At 39.5% G+C, this 23,592-nt stretch overlaps 1 protein-coding gene across 4 annotated transcripts in view; it reads right to left on the reverse strand.

The window, feature by feature from the left end:
- Nucleotides 1–6,782: 6,782 nt before the first annotated feature.
- PPARG (peroxisome proliferator activated receptor gamma) overlaps nt 6,783–23,592 on the reverse strand; it is a 173,575-nt gene continuing 156,765 nt past the window's right edge. For 3 of the 4 annotated variants that reach the window (XM_074198539.1, XM_074198541.1, XM_074198540.1), the window contains exon 8: nt 6,784–12,788. In XM_074198539.1, coding sequence (XP_074054640.1) covers nt 12,541–12,788 — 248 coding nt within the window. In that variant the 3' untranslated portion in view covers nt 6,784–12,540. Of the gene's footprint in view, nt 12,789–23,592 lie in introns of all 4 variants that reach the window. The other variant, XM_074198542.1, reaches the window with a different exon arrangement.

The raw sequence follows: 23,592 nt of genomic DNA on the forward strand, positions 1-23,592 counted from the left end.
CTCTCTCCCCCTTTCCCTTTCCCCCATCCCTTCTTCCTCTGAGGCCCTGGCCTGGTTGGGTAAGACTGTTTCATTTAATGAGTCTTGGCTGCTGCATGGACCTGGACAGCTCAGAGAGAGAGAGAGGGAGAGAAAATCATCAGGGGCTTCCAAGTCAGCTTCTCAACCAGCTGGCCACGTGGGGGGGTCAGGTCGGGCCAGGAATGGGGTGGGGGAATCTATTACTGAGGGGAACACTCTTTGTCTTCACTGTTGGATCCCCATACTTTAGTATTAGAAGAGATCTTGAAGACCATCTGATATTTTAATGTGGGGAAACTGAGGCCCAAACCAGTCTGAGGTCACATGACAAGCGAACAGATGGAGATGTCTAGCCACTGTGGAGTAGACAGGGTCAACTTAAGGTCACCCTGCTCCCCAATTTCCAGGTGTCAGGTACCCTTGGGCTGCTCCTCAATTCTATTAGTTAGCAGGAAATCCAATATATCACCCTTTCCAGGGTTTTTTTTTTTTAGGTTTTTTCCAAGGCAAATGGGGTTAAGTGGCTTGCCCAAGGCCACACAGCTAGGTCATTATTAAGTGTCTGAGACCAGATTTGAACCCAGGTACTCCTGACTCCAGGGCTGGTGCTTTATCCACTATGCCACCTAGCCACCCCTGTCCGGGGATATTTGCTTTGACAAACATGACTTAGTTATAGCAATGCCTAAATTTAATTTGTTTTCACTCAATGGGAGATGAGGGTGGTTAGGTAGACTCTACTTCACTGAAAATCAGGAGATATGGCTCCCAGAGAAGGAGGGCAGAATGGGAGAAATGTTGATGGCAATGGAGAATCAAGATTCTAATGATTTGCTTCTTATTTGCAGCAGTATCTTGGATAAATCCCATAATCTCTGTAGGTCTCAGACTATAAAACAAGGGGGGTTGGGCTCTACTGTCTCTCCCAATGCTGACTTCCAGATCCAGGAAAATTAAGAAAGATTCACAAATTCTCTTTGTTGCCTTCTTTCTACCTTTCAGGAGTTCTCTTGTCTTATGCCCTTTGTTATTATGATCTCAATATTGAAAACCCACAGGCCTCTCTTTTTCCTATGTCTGATCCTTCTAATACCTCTCTTCCTATGAAGTTGATAGGAAGTCTGATGTCACATCTCCTAGGGTTATTAACGCCTGCAGTCAAGTTATAGCTGAGGTAGAATCACAGGACACTAAGAGTCAGAGGTGACCTGAGATGTTATTCGGTTCAATGTCCTTGTTTTTACAGAGGGGGATACTGAGTCACCAAGCAGGGATGTGACTTGCCTCCCTTTTGCTAACCAGCAACTAGCTAAGTGAAAACTATATCACAAGTGTTTACTTAAAGTTTGTTGATTGACTGATGAATGGCAGAGCAGGAAATAGAATTCAAATCTCCTGATTTCAGTCCTAGAGACTGGACAAATTTTTATGAGCACTAGATTATACTAAGGTGCTGATGAATTACTGGATTAACTTCTAGTAACAGGTTACATTTTAAAATGGTAGCTTTAAAAGGAATATGGAGCTTATTTTCTCACTACAACCAATGAGATCTTGATCAGTCATTTGAAGATGCTATACTAAAGTTATTTATTATAATTATTAAATCCTTTTATTCATTGTATAATGAAGGGGAAAAGCATTTTTAAGCTCCTACTATGTACCAAACACTTTACAGATATTATCTCATTGTTCCTCATAACAACTCTATGAGGTAGGTGGCATTTTACAGCTGAGGAAATTGAGGGAGGTAGAAGTTAAGTGACTTGCCTAATATCACATAGCTAGGAAGTGTTTGAGGCCACATTGGAACTTATAGCTTTCTGATTCCAGGCCCAATACTCTATCCACTCAGTCACCTCACTGCCTCTGGGAGTTGGGAAGCCTGAGGGTTTCTTCTTCCAGCTCTTCTGTTAACTCAATATGACTTTGCCTCAGTTTGCATATGACTTTGCCTCAGTTTGCTTATCTTTAAAACAAAGATTATATGGCCTCTGAGGTCCCTTCCAGCTCTAGAATTAGAATGGTTCCATAATTATATAAATATAAAGCATCATAAACTGTTCCCTAAAGGACCTTATAATCTAGTTGAGGGAATAAAATGCACCTTTGTGGAGAACAATTAAGTACCCAGCTCTACAGCATTGATGACCACAGTAGGGCTGAACTTGGACATAGTGGCACCTCTCTCTTGGAGCTATTGGCCCCAGGTTAAGAAGTGATCTTTGGAGCTGGCATTTGCTGGCTCTCCCAGAAGACCTCAAAGGCTTCTCAGAAAGCATTGTCTCAAATGTGATTGGATCCGAGGATTGAAACCTCTGGAGGATCAATGGACCTGAAACCTAAATTTAAAAAAAAAACCAGAATCCTGGGGGTTATTGGGGTGGGAAAAGAGAGACTGGAAATAGCACAGTCTACTACAGACCAAAATTAGCAAGTTTCCTATTTTTTTCATAGCTTCCATCCCCTCCCCTGTCCACCGGAAACCCAAAATATTTCAAATTAACCTAAAATTAGGAACACAAGTCACAAGGGAATTAAAAAACCCCAATGACTTGGGAGAAAATGTTTTCATTTCCTTATGCTGATCATTTTTTTCTAAATCAGGACACAGTGATTACTTTTAAAATGAGAATTTTTTTTGTTAAGACTCCTGCCTGGAGAGGAAATGCTTTGAACTCAATTCAGTTCAGAGGAGGTTGCGTATCTTTGAGTAGTATCTGTAGAAGTTCTGATCCTGCTATCAAGAAAGCTTGGTCCTTGTTCTGTAATATAATCTTTAGGAAATTCAGGGCATAACTGCCTTAGACTTAGAATAGTTGCCTAGCATACAGTAGGTGCTTAATCAGTATGGTATCCAATTTTCTGTTACCAAGTTACTCTTATTTGAAGAATGCCCATGACCCTTTTTCTTGACCACAAAGACCTCTTTCTTTCAGGCATAGTATCTGAAATCTCACCTTTAGATAGACTGAAGGTTTGCCTTCTCCTACATTTACTCATTAAAATTGAGATCAGCCTAAGATAATATAAATTCATTTATAAAAGGGCTAGACTATCCTCAAGCAAGTGTCTTGTCTTCTCTAATTTAATTTTCTTCATTAGATCCCATTCATCCCTAATCCTGGGACTCAAGTATGCTGAGGATAGTGTTCTTTGGGAAATAACATGAACAGGTGGAGAAGTTTTGTTAGAGGAAGAATGGAAAGACAGATTCAGAATTCAAGTACTACTGAGAAGGGTTGGATCAATTCATTCTTTTGGCCATCAAGGCTGAGTATCAACTATTTGCAAGATATCCTGTGAGGGCTGGGGTATACAAAGGTGATTATAACTCAGTCCCTACCCTCAGGAAACTTATAGTCGAGTAGCAGAGCTGACATAACCATAATACAATTTGAGTACAATCTAAACTCTTTAAGGTCAAGGTCCTTAGCTTCCTTTTTATATGTCCATCATTTAGAATAGTTCTTTGTACATAGTAGGTTCTTAATAAATGATTGTTGGGTGGAATATAGGGAAGAATGTGATAAGTGCTTAAAAGAGATGCAAAAATTTATGGGACTTCAGAGAAGGAGAGTTTTATTTTTGGCTGGGATGATCAAGGAAGACTGTGGAGGGGGTGAATCTTAAAGGGTGGTTAACATTTCAATAGGCAGTTGGCATTCCATGTGTAGAAAATGAACTGAATAAAAGCAGGCAGCTAGGCACAAAGTGTGCCTGAGGAACAGAGTCATCTGGTTTGGCTGGAGCATTGTCTATGAATCCAACTGAGATAAAGCTGGAAAGGTAAAAATGGGACCAGATTAGGAAGGACTTTGAATGCCTGCCTATGGGGCATTATTTAATTAGCGATTTTGAGAAAGGGATGAAAGCTGTACATTAAGATGGTTCTGGCAGTGGAATTTAAGATGGATTACAGATGGTGAGAAATTAGAGAGAACTATTAAGAAATGACTAAGATTATCTCTGTGTTTGGTTGTTTCAGTCATGACTGACTCTTTGTGACCAAATTTGGGATTTTCTTGGCAACAATACTGGAATGATTCGCCATTCCTTCCTCAGATCCTTTTACAGATGAGAAAACTGAGGCAAATGGGATTAAATGACTTGCCCAGGCCACAACTTGTAAGTAGCTAAGATCCCTTTGAATTCAAGTCTTCCTGTCTGCAGAATTGACACTCTAATACTACCCATCTAGGCAAGAAGTGATAAGAGTCTGAATTTAAGGTGGTTTTCATAAGAATAAATAAGGGGAAAGGGTTGGTAACAGGTTGGGGGTACAATGGAATTTGAAATACAGAACTCAAGTGGTTTTAGCACAGTGCTTGGTAGGGATGGTAGGTGCTTACTGATTGATAAGGAGATGACAGAGATGAGGAATGAAAGAACTGTTTGGAGTCAGGATACTGAGAGAACATAAATAGAATGTAAGCTTCCTGAGGATATAGAGAATAGAACCATTGGGGCTTTTTTCCTATTCCTTATTACCTAGCCTAGTGCATTGGACATAGTAAGGATTTCATAAATGCTTAATAGTTGTATTGCTTCTAATGACCAAAACAGAAAAGTCAGTAGAACAGTCTTTTGAGGAAAGAGAAATTATGCTTGAACCATGTTGAGATGGAGATTTTGGCAGAGTTTTCAAAAGGAAGATGTCAAGCAGGCAATTGGAAATTGGGGTCTGGAGTCCAGAAGAGAGGTGAGGTCTGGAAACAGATTTAAATCCGCACAGATTTAAATCACTGGAACCAAGAAAGATGTGATCTATTGAGGGAGAGTGGAAAATGTTGGATAGTGACACCATTTTAGAATTTGGAGGAGTGTGTTGATACCTGAGGAAAGTAGGAATGATGACACAGGAGAGGGCATCAGTAGGAGACTCAGCAGTCACAAAATCAAATGACTTTTGCCTCTGATAGTCTTTCTCCAGGCCAGAGAAATGACTGATCTAAAGGGGATGATGTATCTGTGTCAGGAGGGTGTGACTTTTAACTAAATAGACTTGAGATCTCATCAAGGGTTTGGAGTGAGAGTAGAAATAAAGATGAACCCAGTTTCCTCTGGCCTGTGGATAGAAGGTTCTAAATTTGTCTATTTATGAATTATATTCCACACTAGTCTCATTTTATCTTTATCCAAAGTCTCCTAGCTCAGATCATCTGGGTTCCTTTAGGCTCAGGTCACACCAAATGGAAAACCCAACCAAGCACAAGTCTTGCCAACAGGACCACCCTTTCTTCCTCTAATTATCACCTTGAATGTTAGCAAATGGAAGAGAGTGAGGAGAATGTTGACTTCTCTCTTGCAGAACTGCTGCCAGAGTGATCATCCTTATGCATAGCTCCTATTTAGTTTACCATCTCAAGAGCCTTCAGTTGCTTTCCATTGCCTTCCAAATAAAGTTTAAACTTCAGCCTAGCATTTAAATGCTACATTCTACAGTCTGTCATTTGTGAAGATTGGAAGTCATCTGGAGTAGTTTGCAACTGCTTAGAAGTATGTATGGGAAAAAGGATGTCTCAGAAAGTTGGGATGGATGCTACAGGTTTTCCTTTCCAACCCACTCATTTTTACAGTTGAGAAAACAGAGAAGGAGAATATTTTGTCTAAGGCCACATGGTGACTTAGTGGCAGAGATTGGATCAAAGCCCAGGACTCTAGGATCATAGTCCAATGTGCTTTCTATTTCACTGTACTGCCTTTTGAGCAGCTATTTAAAGAAGAACTACTCTCCCGTCCATTGCTTTGGTGAATGTAGGAGATGGAGTAAGTGCAGGGAGGAGGCAGGTGGGGAGTGGGTGTAATTCATAAATAAACAATTTTAGGGATCTTCCATTCCCTGTTAGGCACTGAAGAAATCAGGTCCATTTTTATTCCATCTCTCAACACAAACCTCTGATAGGATCTTGAATCTATTTAGTTCAATCCCACATCAATCTTCTGTCATTGAATATTAAAATTATCCAGTCAGAATGTTAATTAAGCATCCCTAGGTCATAGATGATGTTTTGTTGCTAGATTTTGGATAGTTTAAAGCATTAAAATGGCAAAGAAATTTTAGTATGATAATGTTTAAATATTTAATTACTGATTGGCTATTTAAAATCTTAATATACAATATAGGGTACCTAAAGAAAATTATAATCGACCCTCTTTAGATCAATCTAGATCACTAAATAAGTGATTACTCTCTCTGGGCTGGAGTGGGATTACCAGAGGCAAAAATTGGTTTTGAATCTGCTGCCTCTCCTTTCTGTACCTTTCTCCTGTGTTACCACTGCCATCTTATTGATTAGTTGGACTGATTTGAGGATTGAGCCTTAGCACATGCATGCTATGCATCCCTGAATTTCCAAAGTAGTTTAGGTTTGTCACTGAATGATTCCTAAGTTACAGGCTTAATAACAAATATGATCCCTGATGGAAAAGTAGCCAGTTACTAATAGAAGAGGTTTAGGGCAACTTGTGGACTAGGTCATGTGGGATAACCAAAATTTCAGGTCCTAAAGTAGGGATCAATTTCTTTAATCTCCACCCCTTAACTCATCCGTTCTTCTGTAATATCAAACTTTAGGTGTGAAGGATGTTTTTACTGTCCAGGAATTTGCATCTGTCCCACAAAAAGGATCTTAGTTGGGTAATTTCAGGAGAATAATAGAAAAGTTCCCAATAAAAACCAAACAGATCTTAAATGACCTAGTCACATTAGCTTCAGTTCTTCATTTATCCTGAAATGGGGGATGTTCCCATTTCCTTTCCCCTTTTCTTTTAAAATTAAAGTTTTTATTGATGACTTTGGTTTTTTACATTACAGTCATTTCTGGATATATTCCAACACAATGAGTCTTTCCTTGTAACAAAGAAAATTAGGCAAAAGCAACCATTACAGAACACTTCTGACAGAGCATGCAACATACTACACCCATAGTCCCCATCTCTCCAAAGAAAGAAAGTTGTCTCATCTTTTTCACCAGGGCCAAGATTAGTCATTATAACCAGACAGCATTCAACTTCATTTTAATGCTCTTTTCATTTCTGTCAATGCAATCATATGAGTAAGTTGTTTTCTTGGTTCTGCTTAATCCACTCTTCATCAGTTCACACAACTCTACCCATATCTCTGAATTGCTCATTGTTGTCATTTATTAAGTGCAAAACATTACATTGCATTCATATACCCCAATTTGTCAAGCCATTCCCCAACCAATGGATATCCTCTGTTTCCAGGTCTTGGAAATATAGAAATTGTTGCTATGATTATTTTGGTGTATATTTTTGCCTTGGTTCTCCTTGGGTCATATATTCAAGACTGAAAATTCTGGGGATGAAGAGTTAAATAACTTTTCTAATGTAATTCCAAAATATTCTTCAGAACTATTATATCCATTCATAGCTCCACCAATAGACTATTGATCATAGAGCAACCTCCTTCCATTTTTTTCTTCTAAGCATATAATTTAGAGATTAGTTTATGTAAGTTGAGGCAGTTTATCAACCTAAGCTTATCTAAGCCTTTCCAGTGTTTTCCAAGAAGCCCAACCATGCAGATCCTCAGCCAAGGTCAGAGGTAGAACGTGTGTGTGTGTGTTTGTAATAATTAATTTTGCTCAGTTTAGCTTTCCAGTGGGGTTAGATGTAGGCAGTATTTCGAATGTTACCATCCTTGGAGGGGCATAACAGCTGGTTCCTGGGTTATATGAGGCCCAGAGAAATGGGATACGGTACAGATTACGCTGCAAGGAGTGAAACAAGGGGAGAGGGCATTTGTGGAAACCTGGAAACTCTTTCTGCCTTTTGACTAAAGTTATTTTTCTTCCTATTTTCATTAGGACAAATCCCCTTGTGTGTTTATGTGCCTCAAGAAAATCCTACAAATAACTGATGATACAGTTAGTGATTAAGATGTGAATCATCCTGGGAGAGAGGAGCCGAAGTTCTGAAAGAGGGACATAATGTGTCATAAAGTATTTAGGAAATTATCTTCCAAACCACAGGGAAAGAGAGGGAAAGATGGGAATTCAGAAGTAGCCAGGGTTTGAAAGCTATTGAATGTTTGTGTTTGGTGCCAAGGAACAGAGCATGGGGTGGGGGAAGAGTTTCTCTCCCCTTTTCTTACTTTGGCAAGGATAGCTCTGATAATGTGGAAAGGGCTTGGACACAGCTGAATAGAGTCGATGGGAAACCAGCTCTGAGAAATGAATTGAAATGAAAGGCTTCTTGTTTGAGAAATCCAGTAAAAAGCAAGTGATTCCCTTGGAGGTAGAGCCCCTACCTTCCCGTCTGGTTCTTCTACGTTCTCTCCTTGGCTGGGTCCCTATGAAACCAATCTCTCACATGGATAGTGAAAACTCTAGTCAGCCTGCCGGATGTTTCAAAACATCCAGATGTTTGGCATCATGAAAACCTAGAAGATCCAGCTGACTGATTTACTTTGTCACTTCTTCCAGATGTTTCATTGTCATCTAGAGAGACATTGTCTCTGATCCCATAGTGTCTCAGGAGAAAGTGCAATGAGGGGACTGTGATATACTGGATATCCTAGCATCAAAGTATTAGAGCTAAGAGGGTCCTTAGAGATCATCCAGGCTAATTCCTTTGTTTTATAGATGGGGAAACAGGCTCAAAGGGATTAGGTGACTTGCCCCAGGTTACACACAACTCATTAGTGGCAGCTGACATATTTGTTAGGGTTTGAAGAGCCTAGGATAAATTCAGATTTTCTCTAGTGTGGCTTGGGGAATTTAAATTCAAGGTCCTTACTATTTCCAGAATTGGAGCAGGTAGTATTATTATATCTTCGAGATATAACTCCTCTCTATTAATAAAATGATAGCTGAGGGTGTCCGTCCCTTAGATGTGTTTAGTTTATAGTTGATGATGTAGGCCTTTATGACATTGTTCCTTGGGGGTATCAGTAAGCACTCATTGGAAATTCTGCTCCAAAGTACAACTATAGTTATAGAGAAGGAACTCCCTAGAAAATGACCATTAGAAGAAATTAGAAGAAATAGGTAATCATGTTATGCAGTAACATTAGTTTCATAATATATTTATGGATTTCAAAGCCCTTTCATCTATTTTCTCATTTGGTTAACATAAGAACTATTTCAATGATGAACTCAAATGTTACCTCCCTTCCCTGTTCCTAAAAGGAAGTTATCTTTCCCTCATCTGACCTAAGCACTTTGTATTCTACTTACATACCTAAACAGTCGTATTTGCATTAGTTAGCCATGTACATGTATTTATCCTTCTTAGTAGACTATCAGTACTCTACATACTTAAGTATAGTCTTATTTGCATTAGTTAACCATGTACATATATTTATCATTCCCACTTATTCCTATCATTCCTCAGTTGTTGGACAGCAGGGAGGGCACTTTTCTTTAATTCCAATTTAATTGGCACCGTAACTAGCACATAGTAGGCGCTAATAAATGTTCGTTGAGATCAATGAACAAATCTTGGAATAACAGAATCTTCGTAGAGCAAGTCTTTAATGGTTATCTTTCACCCAGTTCCTGGGAAGAAAGATCTCCAGGATGGTACATTTCTGATAAAGATCTCTTCAAAGCCAAGGGATGGTTTAGTTATGGATATCCAGTGAGAACTAGGTTGGCTATCACTTAATCAGCATTGATTTATTGGGCACATTGCTCAGGGCTGAGCTAGGGCTAGGTGCCATGAAGGATCAAAGAAATATGATATGGTCCCTTTCCCAAAAAGCTTACAGCTTTCCTTGGAGGGGACAAGGCTCAGGTATTAAGATAATTATATAAGTCAATATGTGATTAGTGCCAATTCAGTTCAATTCAATTCAACATTTATTAAGAGCTTACTATGTGCAGCACTCTGATAAGTGTAGGAGATACAAAGATGAAAACAATTGACAGTTCCTGCCCACAAAGAGCTTCCAGTCTACTGGGGGGATACATGTATCCCCTATATGCCCATCCCCATATCAGATAAATAAAATAATACAAGATAGTGGGTAATGGGGACAGAGTCAAAATGTTCAAGGAAAATTGGAGAAGGCAATGATCACTGGTGAGGGGCACAGAAAGGGCACCAAGATACCTGGGCTTGCATAGGCTGTAGTTGCTCCTGATTGAGTCACTAAATAAAAGATTTAGACAGTAAGAACCATGAGTTCTGAGGAAAGAGAGAGCATACAGTGGTTATATGAAGCCAGAAGGAAGAAGGCAGATTAAAGTAAATACAGTTAAGACATAAGCATGAACTAGAGGATTCTGGTCCCTAGAGTGGTCACAATGGGGAGAGCATGAACAGTCAGGTTACCTTATTTACTATTTCCCACAAACAGCATACTTCTGTACCTTTGTTTATTCTTTTTTTTTTTTTTTGGTAAAACTTTGCAATACTCTCACATTTCTGTCAGCAAAACCATCTTCCCCCAAAGGTTCTTAAACCCAGGGTTTGTGAAGCTTTTAAAAAAAACATTTTGACAAATATATTTCATTATAATTGGTTTCCTCTGTAACCATGTATTTTATTTTATGCATTAAAAACATTGAGAAGGGGTGCATGGGTTTCAGCGAACTAAAAAAAGGTCTATGACACCCCCCCCCAAATAGGTTAAGAACTTCCATCCTAGGTCTAGCTTAACTTTAATCTATTTCATTAGCTTTCTGAGACTCTAGTTCTCTGTGATCCCTCCCTCTTGTACTTAGGACCTGTAACACTCACTTGACCCTTCATTACACATTACCTTATATTTTCTAGCTGTCCCACAGGAAATTGAAATTCAATGTGTCCAACATAGAACTTACTACATCATCTTTCCCTTCTAACCCCATCTCCTCTTCCTGACCTATGACTTCTGAAGATACCTCCATCCTTCCAGTTACTTCATTATGTAACTTCCCAACTCTTCTCTCGATCCTACCATACATTTAATGTCTCCAAGTCTTGTAGTTTTGGTCTCAACAGTCCCTATTTCTATTCCCCTCTCTTTATTCACACCACCACTTCTTTAATTAGACTGACACTTCCCTTAGCTTAACTCTTAATAGTCAACTAATTGTTCTCTCTGCCTCCAGTCTTTCTTCTCTCCAATGTCTTCCTTACAGATGTCAAATTAATATTCCCAACAAGTCATTTCCCTGCTAGAGAAGCTTCAATGATTCTTTGTTATCTCTAGAACAAAACATTAACTGCTCTGTTTAAAATCTGGCCCCAGCTCATCTTTTCAAACTATTTTTAACTTCATTCCCTTGCATGCAAACTATTTTACCTAAAATTGCCTACTGTACACAACTTGAAAAAAGCTGTCCTAATATGAATTCCTTCCTCACTTCTGCCTTTTAGAATCTCTAGTTTCTTTTAATAGTCACTTAAATATTATCTCCTACCCAAGATCTTTCCCAACCTCCCTAGCTGTTAGCATTCTCTCTTCTGGAAATGACTTCTATTTTGTGAGAACTTATCTGGGTTCATTTTATTTCCCCTTGTTTCAATGTAATGTCTTTGGAAAAGGGAGTCTCATTCTTCTTTTTATATTCTCAGCATCTAGCACAGTATCTGCCAAATAATTGTTCCTTAGTAAAGGCTTATTGAATGTATGAATGAATGCTGATTTTGTCTTTTCAAGGAGACTAACTATAAGTGTAGGGACTATGTCATTCAACTCTCCCACAATGCCTAACACGGTGTAAAGTGCATAATAGAGGTTTAACAAAGACTTAACAGGGAGGAAAGCAATATGGTATAGTTGAAAGAGTGCTGGTTTCAGAGGTAAATGGGTTGGATTCAGTCCTGCCTATAATGCCTACTTCCTATGTCGTCTTAGGCAAGCCACTTTTATCTGCCTTGGTTTCCTTATCCATAAAATGGGAGGGTTGATCCCTTTTTGCTCTAGATATAGGGTTATGGAGCACATTTATGATATATGCATAGTCTACATATATTTATAGGGGTGCAGCTGGTAGTGTTGGAAACTAGGTACAGAGTCACAGGAAAAGACTGGCTTCTTAATAAAGTCAACCATCCTGGGACAAAGCCTACTCCTGGTTTCTAATCCAATGCAGATTGAGAAATACAATCTGAGAGGCTACAGTGGAATCCCCAGGAGTTTTTGGGAACGCATGATATCAGATGTTTTAGAATGGTTCCTGTAGATGGAGTCAAAGAAATTAATTTATTTTCAGATGAAGATTTATAGGCAGTGCCATCCACAGTTAAAAAAAATCCAAATACTATTAAAAAAAGAGAGGCTAAAATAAAAATGAAAACAAGACACAACCCCAGAACACCAGACTCATTCTCCAAATACTGCCAGCAATTTCATGATATAGTAACTTTTTAATATTAAAAGTAAAATTGTAAATGTGTCTTTTAAAAACAATATGCATAAAATAGATCTTATTATCCTAAAGCTCTTTCCTTTTTAAAATGCTTTTTTTTCACAGTAATTTTTTTAGGCATGTCATGTTTTCCCTCAAAGAAATAGTGCAATTGGAAGAAGGGACACGCTGTCAGTGGGTTAGGATTCCGGTGCTAATACAAGTCCTTATAGATTTCTTGTAGGAGTGGGTGAAGGCTCATGTCCGTCTCTGTTTTCTTGATGACTTGCAACAGCTGCACGTGCTCTGTTACAATCTGTCTGAGGTCTGTCATTTTCTGAAGCAACTTGGCAAACAACTGGGAGGATTCAGGGTGGTTCAACTTTAGCTGGAGTTCCAAAGCCTGTAGCAGGTTATCCTGGATGTCCTCAATGGGCTTTACATTCAGCAAACCAGGGCGGTCTGAAGGAACAAGAATGGAAAACACATCAAGAGACAGACAGCAGCAGAGGCAGCGAAAATGCTTTCCCCCAAGGCTTCCTTGGCTAAGGAAGCAACCTAAAAGCTTTATTGAGTTTTCTTTTTTTTTAAGAAAGCAAATTCCAATAAAAAAAATGGTGGACATGTTTGTGTGTGTATATGCATGCACACTAGTGTGGATCAGAGGAACGCTGAGGTTCCTTTCCTGCTTCAGGTTAGAGCTCTCACTATTCCATACATTCAATATTTTTTTTTTAGATTTTTTTTTTGGCAGGGCAAATAGGGTTAAGTGGCTTGCCCAAGGCCACACAGCTAGGTAATTGTTAAGTGTCTGAGGCCGGATTTGAACTCAGGTACTCCTGATTCCAGGGCTAGTGCTATATTCATTGTGCTACCTAGTTGCCTCCATTCAACATTTCTTAAGAATTTGCTGTGTTTAGAAAGATATAAATCTTGGTTAAGAAAGATACAATCCCTGCCCTCATGGAGCTCATAGTCTAGGATGATAAGATGCAGAACCAGATGACTATAACCCACAAGGTTATATTATCATTAGAGCATGAGGTGAACTCTCAGGAGGATAGTTGCCAAATGGGAGGCTTCATGGAGATGTGTTTTAAAGGATGAATACCAATTCAGTAAGTGAAGAAAGGGAAAGAACACCATTTTAGACATAAGTTGCAACATGAATTAAGGCAAGGAGGCTGGAGAGCCTATGGGTCATTTGAGGGTGCAGAAAGTAGATCAGAACTGGAGTGCACAGTGTATTAAGAGAAATAATGGGAAATAAGGATAGAAAGGGTGGTGGTAGACCATCGAGGTAAAGAATTTCAAATTGGGGGACAATAGGCAATTCCTAAAAATGCCTTTTCTCCATGACTATCCTGTCTTCAATTGGAGTCTTTGAACTTTAATTCATTGTCAACCACCTGGCTTCCTTATTAACACTATTTCCCTTCCATAACCTCTATCTACTTTCCATCAATAAGCATTTATTAAATGCTAAGTGAGAGGCACTATTACAAGACTTTATTTTTCTTTTAGCAGTTTCAAATCTGTTTAAGAGATTAAATTTCAAACCTGAAATTTAAAAAAAAATCATTTCTCCTCCAATCATTTTAAACAAAATTTACAAGAGATGGAGCTCAACAATTTTTCAATGTAATTACATGGTGGGTTCCTTATAGAATCTTTTTTTTTTAGGTTTTTGCAAGGCAAATGGGGTTAAGTGGCTTGCCAAAGGCCACACAGCTAGGTAATTATTAAGTGTCTGAGGCTGGATTTGAACTCAGGTCCTCCTGACTCCAGGGCCGGTGCTGTATTCACTGCACCACCTAGCCGCCCCTCCTTTTAGAATCTTAAACCTTTGGGTTTTGCTTATCCACAGGATACAACCCCTCCATATTCCTTACAGTTAACCCCAAATCTCACTCTTTGAGATTACCAGCTTGCCTCTCTCTTTTCTATTATCAGCTCTGGCCCTTAGTAGAAATACTTCCCTGTTGTCCCTTCCAACTCCAGTTTCATCTGGGGAACACGAGAGCAGTCCTGTGCTTTTTACTCAATCATCCTGGATAATGCTGAAGGGTTCTCAGCAGAATTCATCTCAGATTGGAACACTGACTTGCAAGCTACAACTGAGCTGCTAAGCCAGAAAGCTTGAATCATTCAACTGTGAATAAGCCACCGACTTTGCCAGTAGCCAGTGATGAACTACATTGCAGCCTCTGCTTGTGGGAAGAGGAAGGGATACAAAACCTGGCTTTCTGACTCTATATATGGAAAGCGGCCAATCAATCAATCAACATTTATTAAGTACCTACTATGGGTCAGACATGATGCTAAGCCTTGGAGTAAAGAGTGATGGAAAGAGTCTGGAGATCTTGGACAGGTCATTTCCCCTCCTCTAGACCTTTGTAAAAGGAGAAGATTGGATCAGACCATCTCCAAGATCCCATGTTTCTCTAGAATCACAAGGAGGCTCAGACAAAATTTCACTTTTTCGGCACAGGAGGGAGATAGCTCGCCTCCGCTCTAGAGTTCCTAACACACCCTACTGACTCGAGTATTGGTGGTTTTGGGATTTAAGCATTTAGGCTTGGAATAATAACGATTTCAGATTCTAGGGAAGAAAGCAATGATTTAGTCCTGGCCAAGGGAGTAATGAATGCCCCTGGAAAAGCTGTCCTTTTCCCACAGTTACTTTGCACTAATGAAAACCACCAGTGATCCAGGCTGTAAGTAAACTCAGACTCTGGGCTGGTGCCTTTTGGACTTCTCATCTGTGCTGATGTCTTGGTTTCCCCTAGCCTCTTTGCAAGAAATGGAGGCTCAAGGCTTCTCTTAGCAGAATGGTGGGGGACTTCTAGGGTGGAATGTTGCATACATTTTCAGATGTAGTCATCTGTTTTTGTTTTAAGGAAGGGTTTTTCAATGGGAGGGGGGAAAGAGGAGGGCTGGGGAGCAGAGGATATTTGCAGAAATATACACACACACACACACACACACACACACACACACACACACACATATATACATAAAAATAAACAGAAATAACAATAAATCAAACCCACCAAGAAATAGAGGCTCATAACTTCCAAATCCACTGGCTATACAATCATAGCAGCCTCTGAACAATTGGCAGTCATTTTTCTAGAGACAGTAATAGTAGTGGTGGTGGGGTGGCCTTGTGCAGAGTGTAGGAGGAGGGGTACTGTTGGTGGTATGCCTAGAGACATAGTCGTCTTGCAGGATATCCCATTCATTCAGATTGTGACCAAAGGGAATGAAGTTTCCCTCTCTGTGAGCTATAATAGAAACTAGGCAATAAGATCCAAACTTGCTGAAGCTATCACATTAATCTAATGTTTAATTTTTCTATGGAAGTTTAAAAAACAAACCAACAAACCAAGAGCCTTCTGGCTAATCCAAATGATACCCAACTAATCGACCTTGCTGGAAACACTTGGCTTTGTTACTTGGTAATGGAACTGGTCTCACAGGCCAGGGGGGATGAGGATCTGTTTTGGATTTTCAAATCCCCATTTGGAGAGTTATTCTTTATGATGTGATAGAGGAGGATTGGCTGACGGGCTTGTTTTGTGACCAGTGATTAAATACCTTTCCTCTAAAGACCAGTTAGCTCACTTCCAGAAACAGCCCCTGGGAGAAAGTATCGCATATGAGGACAGGCAGTGGAAAGAGCTCCAGAGCTGAAATGAGAAGTTGTGGGGTCTAATCTTGGTCTGTCATTTACCACCTGTGAGGTAAAATTGGGCAAATCTCTCTCCTCCCTTGTCTGGGAAATGCTGGAGTTGTACTACATGACCTCCATGGTCCTGTCCCATTCTGAAATCTTCCTGGGCCAAAAATGCTGTTTCAATATTTGACACTTACTTCCCAGCAGATTTCATAGAATAAAGAGAAAGGAAAATTTAAAAATGTAATGGGAAAGATGCATGACAGCTAATAGGGTAAACTGGAAATGATTTGGGTTCTAAAACAATGGTACTAACCACCTGTATAAAATCAGATAAATCTCTTCATCTCTCTGAGCATCAATTTCCAAATCTGTAAAATGGGGGGTTGCACTAGTTATCGACTCTAAGGTCCCTTTCAACGCTTATGCAGTTCTAGGTGTACAGATCAAAACAAATCATTCCCATGCTCTACCCCTTTTCTTATGGTTTTTCTGCTTTTCAGCTTCTGTCTCTGGAGGCAGACTGTCTGGCTCTCCTGTTTGATTTGGGTGCCACTCCATCTTCCTTATCTGTAAAATGAAAGGTTGGGACCAGATGATTCTGAGGTCTCTTTCTGCACCTGTTTATGATTTTAAGGCACTCACAGTCTATGATCTAAGGTAGGATGCCCAAATCTTGATTCTGTCATTTGTTCCATTTTGAACTTGAGCTTGTCATGATCTCCCTGGGCCTTAGTTTTCTCATCTGTAAAATAAGGGGATTGGAATGGATGACCTCAAAGGCCCATTTGTCACAACTGTTCCCTTCCTTGGATAATTAGAACGATTCCATCCTACTTCCTTAATCTCCAGGAAGCAAAGTAATAATCTAGTCATCTCAATGGGCTATATAGGCACCTTTCCTAATACTCCAAGCAGCATCTTTATATAATAACTGACGTGAACATAATGCTTTAAAAATCATCAGAGTGCTTTACAAAAATTATCTGATTTGAATCTTGTAGCAATCCTGGGAGGCAGGTGCTACTGGCAATATTATAGTGATTTTACAGATGAGAAAACTGAGGCTACAAACTTCTCTAATTTCGACGATTGTTTTCCTGACTCCAAGCCCATCCTTCTACCCATTAAATCATGCTGCCTCTTTTATTTATTATCTGCCAGTTCCTTGATACTCCTTTTCCTCAGTTCCCAATACTTCTCTTTCTAGATAAGATTCTGTCCCAAATGAGAAGCCTTTCCGACCTGTGATGGGGATTAAAGCTGGGGTCTGGCTTTGGATCATGGTTAAGGTCCCCCCCTTCCCCTCCAATCTTCAGTGGCCCCATACTGACGCCAGGCCTCCTAGAAGGCCCTTTTGGAAGAGAACTTTGTGATTTATATATTGCGGTATTAAGTCACCCGAGGAACCTGGAGTCAATTACTGCTTTGTCATTCCCCAGGCTATAAAGGATTGGGAAAGAAGTCCTGCCTATCCCCATGCTGGAGCCCTGGCACTGATTAGAGAGCAGTCAATTATGGGTGAATCCAGAAGGGCTACAATCCCATGTCCTCCAATGTCTTGTTAGTCATGGCGGTTCTTAACCTGGTGGGTCCAGATTCTCTGAACATTCTGCAGTCTGCCCATTTAAGCTGGTCTCTTCCCAACAACAGGGAATAGGGAGGAAGGAAGAAAGAGGAAAGAAAGTCATGTATCTGCAACTGGGGACACAGTCTTGGGTGAGATACTCAGGCAAGATCATGAAGGATCATGCCTAAAAATTTGGCTATCCTATAAGACAATATTTAATGAAGGTAACTAGGTAGTACAATGAATACAGCACCAGCCCTGGAGTTAGGAGAACCTGAGTTCAAATTTGGCCTCAGAAGCTTACTATGTGACCATGAGTAAGTCACTAAACCCTGATTGACACTGAGAGAGAGAGAGAGAGAGAGAGAATATGGAATATGAAGACACATCCTAGCTAGACAATTAAAATTGTGTGACTTGGGAAAATTCTATCTTTGGTACCCCTTCCCATGGGCACCCTTACATCTCCCTTAACTTTTAGGGAATTCTTCCCCTCTCTCTTAATTTTTTTATTTTTATTTTTTTGCAAGGCAATGGGGTTGAGTGACTTGCCCAAGGCCACACAGCTAGGTAATTATTAAGTGTCTGAGGCCAGATTTGAACTGAGGTACTCCTGATTCCAGGGCCAGTACTCTATCCACTGCACCACCTAGCTGCCCCTCTCTCTTAATTTTCAGAGAAAATTAATTTCCTTTATAGTTTAATATTTTAATTGACTAACAGCTAATGGGCATTTTATATAAACATGCCCTTTTTTCTCTTTTGTCTCTTCTACTTGTTGTGACCTTCCCATGTCCCTTCTTTATCTTCTTCTGGTCTGTTCTCTTTCACCTCTCCTTCCCTCTCCTTCTATCTCCCTTTTGCTGTCTTCCCTATGTCCTCATTTTTTCCTGTCTTTTCCTCCATCCCCCTCCCCATCTTGGCATCCCCTAGTTGACTCTCTTGTCTTTGGTTGCTGATTTTGGAGGAGGGCATAGTTGGTTTGATTTAATGAATAAGCTAAAGAAGGGAAGATATTCAGAGATTAATAGACATATAGCTGTAGGGCTGGTCAGGATCTGAAAAAGCATCCATTCTAACTCCTTTGTTTTACAGATGAAAAAACGAAGGCTCTGAGGTTAAGTGACTCTCCAAAGGGGTGGGAATCACCCAGCTACTAGGCGTCAGAAGCAGGATTTGAATCCATATCTTCCTGGCTCCAAAATTAGCCTCTCTCCAATATAGGCAATATATTACTCTCAAGTAAAACTGCTGACAGGGAAAAGGGGAATGATGTTGTTAAAAAGTCTAGTAAGTGTTTAACACATACACATTTAAAAAAACCTAACTTGTTTATAATTTGCACATTCATTGTCTGAAGGCAAAAGCTTCTGCCAAAGTCCTTCATTCTTAAGTAGGTTTCACATGTTAACATTTTCCTTGTTATAGCAATGGTGCTATTAATGCCTTCTCTGGTCCTAGTCCAAGTAACAGTCACTTTTATAAATAAAATACCTGATTATGTTTTGTTTGAATTATGGGGATGGGTAAGGAGGTACAGGGCAGGAGAAGTCGCCTGAACAATTCACTATTTTTTACTCTTTCTCCTAGTAGCAAGGGTCCCTTATTACACCTCTCACAGTTTACTTGGTTACTCCCACTTCCCTAAAATATCCTGATAACTGGCCTTAATTTCCTAAGCACAAAACCACACACAGACACACACAGACACACACAGACACACACACACACACACACACACAGTAGCTAAAAGGAGAGGAGGGGGAACAGGGATAAGCAGATAATTTAATTCAACAATAAAAAATTCAATCCACCAAAGTTATTAAATGCCTGCTATGGTGAGGTATGGTATTAGGTCTCACAGTACTTCCCCACCTTCTCCCTATTAGGATTGAAGTCCTTTTCACTTAATTCCCTCCTGACAACTGAGTCTATTCTCTCATTTCTAGCTCCCTGAGAACAGGAAAGGGATTTTCTGGGTCCTTGTGGTCTCCTAAGAAGTTTTTCCCTTTGGTATCTCTGATTGGAGTTACCCAATAAGTTCAATCATCAGCTATGAACCCTTTCACACTTCTCATCCTAGACCAGAACTCAGTCAATAAGTATTAATGAAGCACTGACTATGTGACTTTAGAGCTACAACAAAAGGCAAAAACAGTCCCTGTATGTATTAGCACATTGCCATTTCCTACTTGTCGTCTCTCCTATAGGAAGCTCTGTATTTTAGTAGGAAATGCTAAATGACACACAAGACTTCATTTACCAAAGGAATTAATATGTAATGGTGAATATCAAGTAATTACTGTAAAGCCGTGGGTACTTTCAAATTGTAGCACATAAATTATTCCTTCTATCTAGAAAGTTGGACCACCCTCCCAACTCTTTCCCCTTCTCCTTTTCTCTTCTCTCTCTCTCTCTCTCTCTCTCTCTCTCTCTCTCTCTCTCTCCCTCCCTCTCCCCCCTTTACTTTCTCTTCCTCCTTCTCCTCCTCCTCCTCTTTGACCTAACACAATGGCCTCCATTTTATAAGTATTCAATTGGTGACTTCCAATACTGTTTTCAGACCTAGTCAGGAGTTTCATTATCCTCTTTGACAGAAGGCTGTCTGGACATTTGGACATGTTGTGCCAGTCAGGAGAATGCCCCATCTCTGCCTGGGTCATGTAGAGTTTAAACACACATTATGAGAACCCAGATGATCAAATCCACCAGCACATACAGTCTCCAGTGGTGAGGGGAATGATTCAATGGTTTTGATCTGAGTCTACCACATCCCACAGTCTCTTGGCTTACAGATGATTGCTTGTTTGTTCACATAACTTCTCCCAGACTGTCAGTTTTGGCTGTTAACATAGGCATCTTCCCCCTGTAGTAGTGGTAGGCAGGGTTAAATATTTCACAGTTACAGTATGTGCTGTTAAAATTCTATAATACTCAAACTCTGCCATGGTTATCAGGACCACAACTAAGTCCTAGCAGAAACAAAGATAGAAATGTTATTAGGATCAAACATCAGGGATGCTTCTAGTTTCATTGATCTGATGAGTCATTTCCCACTCAACTCACCTACTGGGTAGAGTATTCCTTTAAATTGTGGGCAGATTGGTTATGGTAAAATGCAACCTTTACTGAACAACAGAGTAGTCTGCTCCCAGCTCTGTCTAAAGTTGGCTTGGGGGACTCACATGATGCTTTCAGAGTTGAGGGGTCCTTTATCTATTAAAAGTGTCATCTGACCTCTTGGTTCATCAACTTCATCAATTGCACTACCTATATTTTCATGTACTAACCTCAGCCACCCAAAGGGCTGGTCAGATCTTGGAACTCATCATTGCCCCAAACTACTTTACCATCATGATCTTGAATACTGATATTCTCCTCTGTCATCATCAAAATCTGTCCTTCCATTTCTCTCTGTTTCATGGTGCTCAGACCCATTAGCCAGGTTTCCCAAGACTTTCAGTCCCTTCCTTGTTCTCAAGTAAACTCTGGGAATGCTTTCCTAAGTTTTGGCCCTGTATAAAGTTAACTCTGTAATGGATCCCACTCCCCTATAGTTGACTCTGCAAAGCATCTTATTCCCCTCTATGCATTCCACTCCCAAATCACTTTCAAATTTATTCTTTCATTTGTCCCATTCTGCAGGCCCCAATCTTGGGTTACTCTCCATACCACCTGCTTTTTCTTCTTCTACCATTGCTGGAAGAAGTCATAAAACTTTAACTCCAACAGGTTTCTCTGGATGTAGATATTGGAAGAAACCAGACATTCTATTGTGATTTTGTCAGTTTGGAAGTCTGAAAAACAACTCAAACAACAAAATGTCTCTATTCTGTTTTATGCAATGACCTGCAGCTCCCTTGGATGGATCCTCTCATCACTATTACTAGCATTGAACTGATGATGTGTGAAATAGAAAAGTTATGAATTCACTTGCCTAAATCTGTGTTGGTCTTGCAGGATAGGAATTATTGTATCCAAATCCAGATAATTTCAGTAAAAGCTGAGAGGAGATGAAGAAGCAGTGAAGGGAACTGAGGAGGGGTTGCAGCTATAAGAGTTGATTCTACAACATCTGTTTTCCTATCACCCATTTACTATAAGGCTGTATCTATTAGAGCTCAGTCATCCTAAATTCTTGGAGAAAAGAAAATAGGGATTCATTTAAGGACATTACTCTTAAAATTTTTATTCCCCTAGAACTAATCCTGTTACAAAACAGTGCTTTTAGGGAAGAGAGTAAGAAATGTTCTTTCTATTTGTCTTAGCTTATATTTTACTTTTTATTTAACAGATTGATCATTTTTTTCTTTTTTACCCATCCTCCCTGGAGCCTGGAAACTTGAGAAGAAAAAGAATAGCTCCATAGAAAAGATAATTTAGGCACAAGAAGGGAATGTCAAGAAATGTTTGCACAACCAGAGCTAAAGATACCACACATCATTCATTCAACAAACATTTACTAAGTAGCTACTAGGTACTAGACAATGTTACAGAGAATTGAAAAAGAAATATTCACCACTCTCAAGAAGCTTATGTTCATCCATTTTGGGTAGGGGCATATATGTATGTACATGCTTATTTTATAGCTAAACATGTATATATATGCAATATATTAAATTGTATGTATGAATAATACATGTGTATAATATACAGATATATGTATATAAATATATGTATAATACACACATGTATATGCATACATGTGTAAATAAAAATTTCTAAAGTAAAAAATGTAATTTTTTTTGTAGGGGAAAGAATACAAGTAACTATAGGGCAAAGATCTTATATAGTAGGGGACCAAGTTAGGTTGTTTTAAGAAGCAAAGGTGAGAGAGGATTTCAGTCATGGAGTGAAAGCTAAGACAGAGGTGAGACATGAAATGTTATAGAGTACATTGGGAATTGAAAGTTTGGCTTGAAATTTAGAATTTCTAACAGACAGTAAGGTACAATAAGCTGGAAGGGTTGGCTGGAGCCAGATTGTGATAGTTTTTAATAAGGAGCTATCAGAGATTCTTGAGCTGGAGCAGTGACATCATCTCAGAGACACATTCTCTTTTTTAGGGGGGAACCCAATTATTAGCAAAACTGGCGAACACATGGATCATGAAATTTTTGTTGTGCTTGTTGAATATGAAATATGAAAACATTAATAATATTAAAAATATATGAAGCCAAGCTTGATATCTCATTTACTGATCTTACCACTGTATTAGGCTTTCTCATCATTAGTGATCAAATAGATATCTGATCTCGGGCAATAATCAAAGAACTTTGCTTTTCTCAGTTTTCCAGCTAAATAGTTCTTTAGAAAAGGGCTATAGGGCTGAGAGACAAAACTAAACCTTTACCTCTAAGTCTTTCTAAGATATGATGAAAGCACATAGGTCTGATGGCCTGAGGGTGAATATTTTCAGTGATGTGATATATACCCATATGGAATTCACTCAGAAAGAAGGAAAAAATGAGTACATTTCACCTGTGGGCAGGCACATGGACTTGTCCTGCCTAATTGTTAGGGGTAGTGATACCATATACAAAGAAATGTGTGGATAGAAGAACATTCATTGTGGTTGGTCTCAGTACACTGTGGAAATGTACACAACTGGGGTGGCTCGGTGGTGTAGTGGATAAAGCACCAGCTTTGGAGTCAGGAGTACCTGGGTTCAAATCTGGTCTCAGACACTTAATAATTACCTAGCTGTGTGGCCTTGGGCAAGCCACTTAACCCCATTTGCCTTGCAAAAAAAAAAAACCAAAAAAAAAAAGAAATGTACACAACTGGTCTACTCAGAAGGCTTAATGTTAGTGATAAAAAAAAGTGTTGTTATGTCAGTTGGAGAATAAATGAACTGGTTCATGGGACTTTGACTAACTCATCTCAAGCCTGAGGGGGTACCTGGGAAGGCCAAATTACTTCTCATTTATTACCATTGCAGTTCATTTTCTAGTTTATCCCTGTTGTTAGGAAGATGATGGGCATTTTGCCTTACAAAACAAATTGCAAACATTTAA

This window comes from Macrotis lagotis, chromosome 8 (assembly GCF_037893015.1).
Source record: "Macrotis lagotis isolate mMagLag1 chromosome 8, bilby.v1.9.chrom.fasta, whole genome shotgun sequence".
Classification (NCBI taxonomy): Eukaryota; Metazoa; Chordata; class Mammalia; order Peramelemorphia; family Peramelidae; genus Macrotis; species Macrotis lagotis.